A 12,384-nucleotide genomic window follows, 5' to 3' on the forward strand; every position below is an offset into this window, starting at 1 on the left:
TCTTCACTGTGCAATTCTTTAACTTTTCACCTATCTCTCACTTGCAAACAACAAGGCTTCTGTTCCAACTCACTGCTGGCATGATTCACTCTTAGAGAAACAATTTCTGCTCTCCGGTTCTCAACCTGTGGGTCACGACTCGCTTTGGGTCTAATGACCCTTTCGTGTAAAACCATCAGAAAACACAGATGTTTACATTACAATTCATAAAGTAGCAAAATTACAGTTATGGTAAAACAACAAAAATAATTTTAGGGTTGGGATCACTGCAACATGGACTGTGTTAAAGGGTCGCAGCATTGGAAAGGTTGAAAACCACTGCCTCAGATGCATTACAAGCATGCAGAGGAAGACAGGGAGAGTCTGAGTCCCCCAGTAGTGCAGCCCCGCCTCCGCTCTTCTCTGCTCTCTATAGCTTGATTCTTCATCCACTCAGCTGGCTAAACAAAACTGCAAGAGATTATCTCTGACCCTGTTTGCATCCAGTCCCTCTCCGTGCCACTTCTGCAGCATCTTTCATCTGCCCACGCAGTGTCTCTCCGTTGTTTCTGCACCTATCTCTGTCATACCGGTCCTCGCCAGTCGCCTCCTACCGCTTCCACATTCTTCTCCCTGCTCCCTCTTTTGATGCTCTGCAGTCTGTTGCTCACACCCATCAGAAAGGTCTTTGTCAAGTGTAAGCAGAGTGTGTCACTGTTAACCCTGCAGAGGCAGCTACCTGCATGAGTGAAACCCTACTCTCGCTGTAGAGAAGCCCATGCTTCTCTGTGTGACCTTGCTCCATAGCCCATTCAGAACCTTATTCCCAGTCCTAACACAGAACTGATTGGTCCCACATGGGGTACTGTCATTTGCTTTTCCGTCTGCTGGGAAGGCTCTGCTCCTTGCCTGTTCACTACTATGTGTTTATCAACTTGCTGGCTACAAAGTCACCTCTACCGCAAGGCACCCTGTCTAATCTAGCTGTGACCAATCCCTCCTCGTCTTTGTGTCTCATTTTGTTCCCTTCATAGCATGCATTGATCTCTGAAACTAACTTGATCATTTATTTTTTTTTTTACTGATTATGCTACTGTTTGTCTTCTCACGGCTAATGGATATCCTCATATAACAGCGAGTATCTCAGCTTTCCTTAACATTCTCTTCAGTTCTTAGAGAACAGCAAATGAGATCTAAGGAATCAATCCTAGAGGGCTGTGTTGCTTGATTGTCTCAAATTCATTGACTCCCAAAAGCTATACAGGGAGGCCCTTCTGCCATTAGTCATGTTTTTTTCTTTATGAAATTCTATTTAAATATAAATGTGGGATTTGAGGACCAACTTATATTTTCAGCATCAAATAAACACAACCCAGACAGCAATAGTAGCGTGGGAAATGCTAAAATTACTGGTTAATGTTATTGGTTAAAATTAGTGCAATTACTATCAGAAAGAACTTTAGATATTCTATTTAAGATATTAAGAAAAGTGTGTGTGGAAGGTGGTAGAGGGGTTTGTTTATTTTTGCTTTGGGGTTATTTGGTTGGTTTTGATCTTTTGAGATAGGCTCCCTGTACACAGTCCTGGCTGTCCTGGAACCCACCAGGTAGATCAGGCCGACCTTGAACTCACAGAGATCTGTCTGCCTATGCCTCCCAAGTGCTGGGATTAAAGGTGCCACCATACCCTGCTCTGTTTTGGGGAGACTTTTGTTTTTGTTGGTTTTTTTGTTTGTTTTGTTTTTTAATCAAATAACATGCACTGATTTCTCTGGCTCAAGACATAGTTCACTGATGAACAGAACAAATTAAACAACTGAGGACCTTCATTCTGGAAGTTTAAAAACATAGAAACTTTTATTTAATAAGAAGTAAATTATTTAAAAAAATATTGATGTGTCCCTGGGATATTTCAGAAGAACTCCTCCATCACGAATCTTCCAGATGCAGGAGAGTGAAGAGGGGGTGGAAAAAGAGAGAAGAAAGGAAACCTTTCAACACAACTTCCATCTCTGATTAAATCACCCCTTGGCAGTTTAAAAACAGACTTCCTCCCTTCAGTTTTGCTGTTTGCAAAGTACACATTACTAGCCCTTCAACAGAAAACCCTACGTACAAACATGTCTGCCTGCCCAGACGCCTGCCTCTGTCACTGTCCCCTGTATCATGTGCTGACATCACATCACCATCTTTGGTTTAGCCCCACCGACCTTCTCTTTATCCCAGGTTCTCTCCAACACATAATATTCTTCCCCCACAGCAGTCAGGGATTCTTGGAAATTAAAGTCAATCAGTGATGATCACTCCCAGCTCACAAGTTTCCCCAAGTCTCCCCTGGTCCTAGCTTCAGAGCTGCCTGCCCCTCTGCCTCATTGCCCACCACCCTTCAGCCATACTTCTCTCCGCTACACCGTTAGCTACACCATCCTTCTCTCCGCTACACCGTTAGATACACCGTCTCCCTTGCACAGCTGTGTGCACCCGACTTTGCAATATCACTGCTGGAAGTCTCCTTCAGGAGATATTTGTATAACCAGCTCCCTCTCTTCCCACAGGGGGTGCATTCACTGGAAAATGTGTCCCTAGGCACCCTGGATCCAATAACACTAACTTTTAAATCCTCATTCTGTCAGTTGACTGTTATCTTCCCAACCAGAAAACAATGCTGTAAAGGTAGAGACGTTTTACGCACAGCTGTAGCTCCAGCTTTGTTGTCTCGGAGAATCATAGACAGTAGGACTAAAGGCCTTATAACGCTTGTCCCAGCTGACTGTCCTACTTGTTTGAGGGAATGAGAGAGGACACTACTCAGAAAACACTGTAGAAAAAGTGAGAACAAGACATCAGGCCACCAGAGAAGTTAACAGACTTAGTCAAGCTCACGCTGTCTCCTCAACTACTTTTATTTATTTATTTATTTATTCATTCATTCATTCATTCATTTATTCATTCATTCATTTTGGTTTGTCAAGACAGTGTTTTTCTATATAGCTCTGGCTATCCTGGAATTTGCTCTATAGACCAGGCTAGCCTCAAATTCAAATCCAGCTACCTCTGTGTCCTCTCCCCCCGCCCACCCAGTGCTGAGAGTAAAGGAGTGAGCCACCACTGCCTAACACCAACTATTTTTCATTGATGTTTTAAATACCATTCTTTTAGTAGCATGACCTATTGCCTGTCAGTAGCAGTTCTCCAGGTAGGGATCACAGCCCCACGCAACGTCCTGAGAACTTCTATTTAGCAACTTCCACTCAGGTAAAGCCAGTTCCTTAACTTCACCATGGAAAGGAATTTCACGATGAGCCAGCAGGAAGCAGAGTCACCATTTATCAGGAGAGTTTTAAACATAATTTTATGCACAGGAGTTAATAGAAAGACATTCAGGGCGGGGGGGGGGGGAGATGCAACCTTGAGCTACTTATGGGTATGGGCTTCTTAAAGAAGAATCAAGAATCAACCTTTGCTGTCTTTACAATATATATATATGATTTTTATGGGTTCTGAAATTACCTTCAGAGGTTGCTAAGGAAATCAATTGAGATCATGAGATGGTTCCTGGGCACAATATAGGGGATTAAAGCTTATAAAGTAAACCCTAGAATATGGGGGTACAGAAAGTTAGGATATTTTCATTGTAAACACAGGTTAATAATTTTGTTTCTAAGTTTTCCAGGAAATAGCTGGGAGAGAAGCAAGGCCATATTCAAGGTCTAAGCCTGGTTTATTGCTACTTTAACATTCCTAATTGAAAATAATTTTATAACAAATGTAAAAATATCTTTTTTTTTTTTTTTGGCTGTTCTCCAACTTTATTTGAGATTCAGTAGGTTAGTTCTCATCCACATTGACTGTCTGTAGATTTTTGAATGTGGTAACAGGCACGTAAGTTACCAATGTGTAGAGTTTGTTTGGTGAGTCCTCGTCCTCATTACGTTTTCTGGACAAACGTACCCGGATACGATATGGAACATTCCTTATTCCTTTGGCCCAGACGGCTTTATTGAGCCTGGTATCAATCCGCACATCTGGAGTCCCCATCTCCTTCATGGCAAATTTCCGGATTTCTTTAAGTGCCCTAGGAGCACGCTTCTTAAAGCCCACACCATGGATGCGCTTGTGAATGTTGATGGTGTATTCTCGGGTCACCACCTCGTTGATGGCAGAACGGCCCTTCTTCTTCTCGCCACCCTTCTTTGCGGGAGCCATTCTGCCGGGCCCAAGCTGGAAAGCATATAAAAATATCTTATAGAAGGAATTTTTCTCTGTGTCAAAACACTTTACAGTAAATGATTATGTGTATCTCTCGTGTGTGTGTGTACTTGTGTTGTTGCATGTGTGTGTATATGTGTGTGTAGTTACACGTGTGTATATGCAGAGATCAAAGGACAACCTGAGAGAATTGTTCTCTCTTTCCACCATGAGATATGCGTTCTAGGGACTGGATTCAGGTCGGGCTCAAAGGCAAGCAGTTCTCTATACTGACCAATACTTCCAGCTAGAATACTGGAATACTTCATGGAATGTGCTGGAATACCTGATCCTCAGCTAAAAATCAAGTGATGCTACAGACTCTGGAGTAAGAAATTCCCTTCCCATGCCTCCAAAGTTTTCCTGTTCTTCTTTTCTGCCTCAAGATGATAATTTCATGATGCCAAAGCATGCAGATAGCTTGTTAAAGTGCCAGCTTCCCAGTACTGAGATACCACTTCCCAGTACTGAGATACCACTTCCCAGTACTGAGATACCACTTCCCAGTACTGAGATACCACTTCCCAGTACTGAGATACCACTTCCCAGCCTTGTACATTTTCAGTGACTGAAAGTTGGCTGAAAGCACTATGGAGTACTTTCAGGTCTGACCTAATAAGGAAGGGAGGGAGGGAGGGAGGGAGGGAGGGAGGGAGGGAGGAAAGAGCGGAAGGAGGGAGGAAGGGAGAGAGGGGCAGGAGGAGGCAGGGACGGAGAGTGAAAGGAAGGAAAAATAGAACATGGTTTATTGGTTGTGATGGTTTGTGTTGACTGCCAGATTGACAGGATCTACAATCGCCCAGTGGACAAGCCTCTGGGCACATCTGGGAGGGTGTGGTTAGCCTCTCGACAGGCCTGGGGGTATTATCTTCATGAGATTAAATAGGAAGTGGGGAGCAGGAAGCATGGGGGTTTGAAAGAGGGTACCCTCAATAGGCTCTGACGGGCTCCAGCCACCATGCCTGCTGCTTGCTGCCAATCTGCCCCCACCGTGGCAGATTTTTATTCCTATGGAACGGGACACCCAAATAAATCCACCCTTCTCTAGGTCACCTTGGTGATGGGGCCCCAGACTGAACACAAAGGAGGAAAGGAGCTGAATACAAGCACTCATCTCCCTCCGCTTCCTGACTAGGGAGACCAAATGTCTCCCCGAAGCCCCACCACCTGCAATTTCTCTCCATGATGAACTGGCCCCTGGAACTATACGCCAAAATAAACCTTCCCAATCCTTTCTTCCCTAAGGTGCTTCCTTAAGTGGAAGTATTTTATCAAGGCAACAGAAAATTTAATATACCCATATGTGGTTTATTATTTGACTGTGAAGAGGAATGAAATGTTGATATAAGCTAGAACGAAGTTAAGCTTAGGAAAGAATCATCCTACAAGGAAACCATCATACAAGAAAGAAAAATATCACTAAGTGATAGTGTGCATATGAAGAGTGAAAATATGGAGACTATTGGAACAGAAGGCAGATGAATAATTAGGAGAAACAGTGGGACAGACATGAAAATAAGATGGTGACCGCTAAAAACTGTGTGGTTCCCTCTTGAGGTGAGAAAATGTTCTAAAACTGACTGTTGTACATGCTTTGTGAATATTTTAAAAAATGAGTCCAACGTGTTAAATGGTTAAACTAGGGTAAGTTGATTGTACATCAACAAAGCTGAAGTTGTGGTTTTGATTGGGGACAAGGTCTCACATAGCCTCGCCTTTAACTCACTACGTTAAGGGAGGTGACCTTGAACTTCATATATGCCTACCAGGTTCATAGGAATCCACCATCATGCCCCATTAAATGTGGAGCTAGGTGTCAAACCTAGGGCTTTGAACATGCAAGGCAAGCCCTCTACCAACCAAGCTACAGCCACAGCCCAACAAAGCTGTCTTTTAAAAATCTTCTGTCTGGCAACTTGCCTTTGTATACCCTGGGATTAAGCATTTCAGACAGCAGGAGTTTAAACTTCTTTAATAACAGAAAAACAAAACAAAAAACAAAATCAAACAAACAAAACCTGACCCTTTGTAGAAGTATTAACTGACAAAATATTTCATTTAATTTATTCTGAAAAAGTATGGATATAAATTTCCTTCATAAACCTTTTAAATTCTTTTTTAGTCTTTATTTTTTATACAATCTAAAACAAATTGCACATACACATACCGAAAAACATGCAACTTCGTTCAAGTAGGTTAATTAGATAATTTCTGGAAAATACAGATGTTTTTACATTTTTAAAAGCAACATTTCATTACATATTTGTTGTAACAATATGAGACAGGATCATCTCCATTTATTTAGCTCACATAATTGATATCACCATGACAACTTACCAGGGGAAGAGTAGACTGGTTATATTCTCCATCTATTTTATTTATAACATTTAGCTTTTAGTGTTTGGCTCCATGATTCAGATAATAAGATAGATTTGAAAGGGTTTATTTTATACAACATGATCCTTTAAGTTTAGCAAGCCATATGTCATTTTGATGTTAAGAAAGCTAGAATTAGAATAATTGCACTAAAGTTGTATTTGTTTTAGAAATGGGAAATTTTCAACTTTCTTGTCTCATTTTAAAAGTCCCACAAGAGTGAAGTAAACCAAAATCCTTTTCTTTGTAGGTATCAGTGAGCAAAATCAAGCAGTTTCTATTGCATCTACTGGAACAAGGAAAATCAAGTAAAATAACCAATAAGAGAGAAAATCCCTTAGAAAAAAAGAAGAATCAACATAAATTAAAAATAAAAGAAATTCAAAATAAGGATCTCCTGAAGAGAAATCAAAACTATTGTAAGTAGAGCCCTCTCCCAAATATCAGTCTGAAATGATTAACCAGAGTTCACATTTTAGGGCTGCTTCTGAGAAAACATAGGTGATGGTTATAAATATTTATATGCACAATAGTGTTCTGTCAGCTTCTGTTCCAGGATTTTAACTCAGAATTCAGAATAATGATAACAAGCACGGTTGATAATTATATCTCTTGGGAGAAAATCTCTGAAAATTATACAGGTCCTTATCACCTACTCTTCTAAGAGAAAACCTCTTGTGCTGAGGGAAGCCAAAATGAATGTAACACCCCTTTTGTTCTGTGCTGGTAATCTAAGTCTCCATAACTGAAGCATGCAAGCTAAACACTTAGATTTCTTTTTTTTTTCATTAAAAATGTTTTTTATTTTATTTTTCCATTCAAATATTTACACTTCCTTCCCTCCTCCCAATCCCCTCCTGCTCCCCCCACCCCCTCCTCCCTCTCCCTCCCTGCTTGAGAGAGGGCAGGGAACCCTGCCCTTTGGGAAGTCCAAGGCCCTCCCTGCTACATCCAGGCCTAGGGAGCTGTGCATCCATATAGACTAGGGCCCCAAAAAGCCAGAACATGCCTTAAAAAGAAGTCCCAGTGCCTTTATCAATGGCTTCTCAGTCAGCCCCCATTGTCAGCCACAATCAGAGAGTCCAGTTGGATCACATGCTCATTCAGACCCGGTCCAGCTGGATTTGGTAAGCTCCCATTAGAACAGGCACACTGCCTCAGTTGGTGGACCAGACCCTCACGGTCCTGACTTCCTTGCTCGTCTTCTCCCTCCTTCTGCCTTTCAACTGGACCTTGGGAGCTCAGTCCCTTGCTCTGATGAGGGTCTCTGTCTCTATCTCCATCCATCGCCAGATGAAGATTCTATGGTGATATTCTAGATAATCATCAGTGTGACAGTGGGGCAAGGCCAGTTCAGGCACCCTCTCCTCTGCTGTCCAGGGACCTAGCTGGGGAAATCCCCGTGGACACCTGGGATCCCCGATAGAGCCAAGTCTCTTGCCAACCCTAAAATTATTGCCTTAATGTAGGTATCTTCTTCCCTGCTCCTATATCCGCCCATCCTCCATCTCCACCCTCCCACTCCCATGTTCAACTTCCTTAGCGGTCAGGGAAATGCAAATCAAAACAACTTTGAGATACCATCTTACACCTGTGAGAATGGCTAAAATAAAAAACACCAATGGATAGCCTTTGCTGGAGAGGATGTGGAGTAAGGGAAACATGCATCCATTGCTGGTGGGAATGTAAACTTGTGCAACCACTTTGGAAATCAGTGTGGCTGTTTCTCAGGAAATTGGGAATCAACCTACCTCAGGATCCAGCAATACCACTCTTGGGAATATACCCAAGAGATGCCCAATCATACCAAAAAAGCATTTGTTCAACTATGTTCATAGCAGCATTATTTGTAATAACCAGAACCTGGAAACAACCTAGATGCCCCTCAATGGAAGAATGGATGAAGAAAGTGTAGAATATATACGCATTAGAGTACTACGCAGTGGTAAAAAACAATGACGTCTTGAATTTTGCATGCAAATGGATGGAAATAGAAAACACTATCCTGAGTGAGATAACCCAGACCCAAAAAGATGAATATCGTATGTACTCACTCATTTGTGGACTCTAGCCATAAACCAAGGACATTAAGCCTATAGTTCACAAGCCCAGAGAAGCCAAATAACAAGGTGAACCCAAAGAAAAATATATATAGATCCTCCTGGAAATTGGAAGCAAACAAGATTGCCGGGCAAAAGTTGTGAGCATGGGGGTGGGGGTACGAGTGGGGGTGAGGTTGGGGAAAGAGGAGAGGGGAGAGGAAAGGGAGAAGGGAAGGTCTGGCAAAAGCTTGGATTTCTTAACATGAAAGAAGATTCTAGAAAAATATGATCTTCATAGAGTCTGTGTGAAGAATTTAAGTGGTTCTCAGTCATTTTTAAATTTTTATTCACTGAAAAATGTCAAAGAACATGGTGTAAGGAATGTTGATCACATTCATCCTATAGTCTCCTCTATCATGCCTCCCCCACTCCCTCTACAACCAGCATCTTCCCAACATGGCCCCTCTCCTACTTTGGTGTTGACACTTAAGCGTAAAGTTTAAAAATTATTTCAACATTTTATTTAAGCCCAACGCATGCTCTTGTGTAATAGATGTACACAAATTTCTACTTTATTAGTATGTTACTTAAATAGACACTTGAGAGCTAAAATCGAGGAGGAAGTCAAGAATATCAGTTTTCAGTGATACTATAAAACAAGCACATGTCTAAATTAGATAAAATGTATATTCTACGCCATTGTAGTATGCATCCATCAGGGTTTTTTTCCTTTTCTTTTTTTTTTTTTTTTAGTTTTTTGAGATAGGGTTTCTCAGTAACTTTGGAGCCTATTCTAGAACTAGCTCTTGTGGACCAGGCTGACCTCAAACTCACAGAGATCAACCTGCCTCTGACCCCTGAGTGCTGGGATTAAAAGCATGCACCACCACCACCTGGCCTTATCTGTCAGTTTTTTAATGGAGAAATCTGGTCTGCATTTTACTTAGCTTGCATTGGCCTTCCTAGTATAAACCATGCCCATCCTACCACCCATGAGTTCTCCCAACAGGAACTTTCTTGTACAATACGGAACGACAGACACATGGAACAACTGTGTTAGTCAAAGTCTAGGGAACAGAACCCAGGGAATGAATATGTATTAAAAGTGGGTTTATTAAATCGACTTCCACTGTTGTTCTGGTGTCCAACAGTAGCGGTCTTCACCCTGGAGAGGCTGGAAACTTGGGGCTACTTGGTCCATGAGGCTAGATGCCTCAGATCTCAATAGTACTGAAGTCTTGGAGGATTAGCAGGGAACCTCTGGTCCTCAGTCTACACTAGAAGGCTGTGATGGATAGTTTTATATCAACTTGGCACAAGCTAATGTAATCTGAGAGAAGGAAAGTCAAGAAAATGCCCCTTACAGGCGATAGGTGGGCCTGTAAGGCATTTTATTAATTAGTTATTGATGAGGGAGGACCCAATATCTTGTGGGTTGGAGGTTTTGGATTCTATAAGGGAGCAGGCTGAGCCAGCCATGGGTAGCAAGGCAGTAAGCTTCACCCCTCCATGGATTTCCATCAGCTCCTGCCTCCAGGTTCCTGCCTGTTTGAATTCCTGCCCTGACTTCCTTTGATGATGAATTGTGATGTGGAAGCATAGGCCGAATAAACCCTTTCCTCTCCAAGTTGCTTTGGTCATGATCTTTCATTCCGGCAATAGTGACCTTCTAGAGCAAAGGCTGAAGAAGCTGGGTTGTGATGTTGACGGAGGATGGTGACAGAGGTGGAGGCAACAGTGTCAATGAACTCACAAATCAGAAACATAAACTTGTCAGCCAAAAGCTGAAAGCAGACAAGCAAAAATAAAAGCTTATTCCTTAGAGTCTTATCTCCACTGTTCCTCTCTATCCTATCAAGTTGACAATATTTACCATCACTAGAATCTTATTCGGAATTCTTCCAGATATCCGCAGAGTTCCCTACCCCCTAATTCTCTTAAGATACTTCATTATAATTAAATTGGGTAACTTTTAATGAAACTTCATTATCAAAATTTCCCATAGCATTTAAATATTTTCTAATCATAAATTTTTTTGTAATTTTATTTCATCAATTTATGTACTGTTCTATCAGTATATCTATAGTTATAGTGAAAATACAGCTGGCACAGACTTAGGAACAATTACTCCTGGATTTCTTTATCTTAAATGTGTATGTGCATGTGATATACATGCATGTGTTGTATGCACACTCACCACTATGGTTGGACTGGTTACCCAGCCCACCCTGGTGGATCTCCAGTCTCTATCTTCAATGCACTGTAATTATACTCGGGTTGCAACACCTACCCTGCAGTCATGTGGGTTCTGGGGACCCAAACTTATATTTCCTTATACTTATGCAGCATGAGCTTTATAATCAAATCATATCCCTAGCCCTCTACCCCCATGACATTCTGTAAGATACAAGGGATATGTCTTAGCTGTGTGATAAAATGCCATGCAAACCAAATTTAAGAAAGGAGGAGTTTGTTTCAGTTAATAGTTCAAGGGCAGAGTCCATCATGGTGGAGAAATCTGGCAGCAAGAGCCTGAGGCAGCTGGTCACGCTGCATCCACAGTCAGGAAGCAGAATGCAATGATTCTTGTGCTCAGCTGGCTTCTTCCTTCTGAAGGAGTCCAGGATCCAAGCCCTGGAAAGAGTACTGCCCATATTCAGGCTGGGTTTCCTTTACTAAATTAACCTAGTTTAGATAATCTCTCATGAGCATGCCCAGAGGCTGGGGGATTCTAGATTCTCTCAAGTTAACAATGGATAATAGCCATCACATCTTAACACGCACAGTTTCAAAAAGTGAAATTTGAGCCTGAATGGTTGAATGATGAAGTCCTCTGCTTCTTAGCCACTAAGCTATTATGTATGTGCTCCTGAAAGATGGCTGACAATGGCAAGAATGTTTGCCGGGTACAGACGTACATGCCTGAAACCTAGCACTCAGAGGATTTGGCAGGAAAGTTGCACATTTAAGGCCAGCCTGGCCTATGCAATCAAACACTCTCCAAAAATTTTCCATTTCATGCTTTTCAAATGACTTTGGGGCGATGCAGAACTATCTCATAAACATGTTGCAATTTTCTAAGCAGAAAATTCATTTGAACGTTGTAAAGGAGAACAAATAATGAAAAATATTTATACTCTACCAAGACCAGCTACTGTGTATGCGTTAGACTTAAAATTTCACATTTTGAATAGTCAAACTTGACCTCAGAGAAATGCATTGTCCTCAGGACCTCCAGCATGTGTGTATACTTTCATCACCGGTGCCTGGTCAAAGTACTGCCAAGTGCACAGGAGAAGCCCTGTTTCATAAGCCACACTATCCCTTCATCGAGATTTACAGAAATGAGAGATGAATCCTTATTCTAGAAGTAAATACAGAAAAGCAGTCACTGCTAAAAATAGCAAGAGGCAGAAACTGAAAACAGTGGAATTCCAGGGGGAGCTATCCATTTCGAGGCTTGAAGGTTTCTTATTGAACCAGGCTCAACTTCTTCTGAAAGTCCTGCCTTAAAAAAGATACCTAAAGATTTTCAATCTTAGTATGTCAAGAGTATTTCACCCCATAATTACCCACGGAAACCTGGTTTGCTGCTTAGATAGGAGCTAGTTCTAGATAGAACCTGAAAATATCAATATACTTGCTTTGGCAAGAAATAAATGACACCTTCCCATGGAGTCATTTGAGAGAAGTTTAAACCAGGGGCCTTTTCTAAGGGTTTAAACTGGATACAGTGAAA

The 12,384-nt window shown here is 41.7% G+C and overlaps 1 protein-coding gene across 1 annotated transcript; it reads right to left on the bottom strand.

The window, feature by feature from the left end:
- Window positions 1-3,758: 3,758 nt before the first annotated feature.
- On the bottom strand, window positions 3,759-4,199 carry LOC121460461 (60S ribosomal protein L31). Its single transcript, XM_041670884.1, has one exon. It carries the CDS (start codon window positions 4,183-4,185, stop codon window positions 3,808-3,810), a length of 378 nt encoding a protein of 125 aa, XP_041526818.1. The 5' UTR covers window positions 4,186-4,199; the 3' UTR covers window positions 3,759-3,807.
- Between the last annotated feature and the right edge of the window lie 8,185 nt (window positions 4,200-12,384).

This window comes from Microtus oregoni, unplaced genomic scaffold (genome assembly GCF_018167655.1).
Source record: "Microtus oregoni isolate MIOR12 unplaced genomic scaffold, Mior012 000020F_ref0000438, whole genome shotgun sequence".
Taxonomy (NCBI): Eukaryota; Metazoa; Chordata; class Mammalia; order Rodentia; family Cricetidae; genus Microtus; species Microtus oregoni.

What these genes read in the sequence shown, in the direction of transcription:
- LOC121460461 (XM_041670884.1), bottom strand. Translation starts at nt 4,185, where the DNA reads ATGGCTCCCGCAAAGAAGGGTGGCGAGAAGAAGAAGGGCCGTTCTGCC.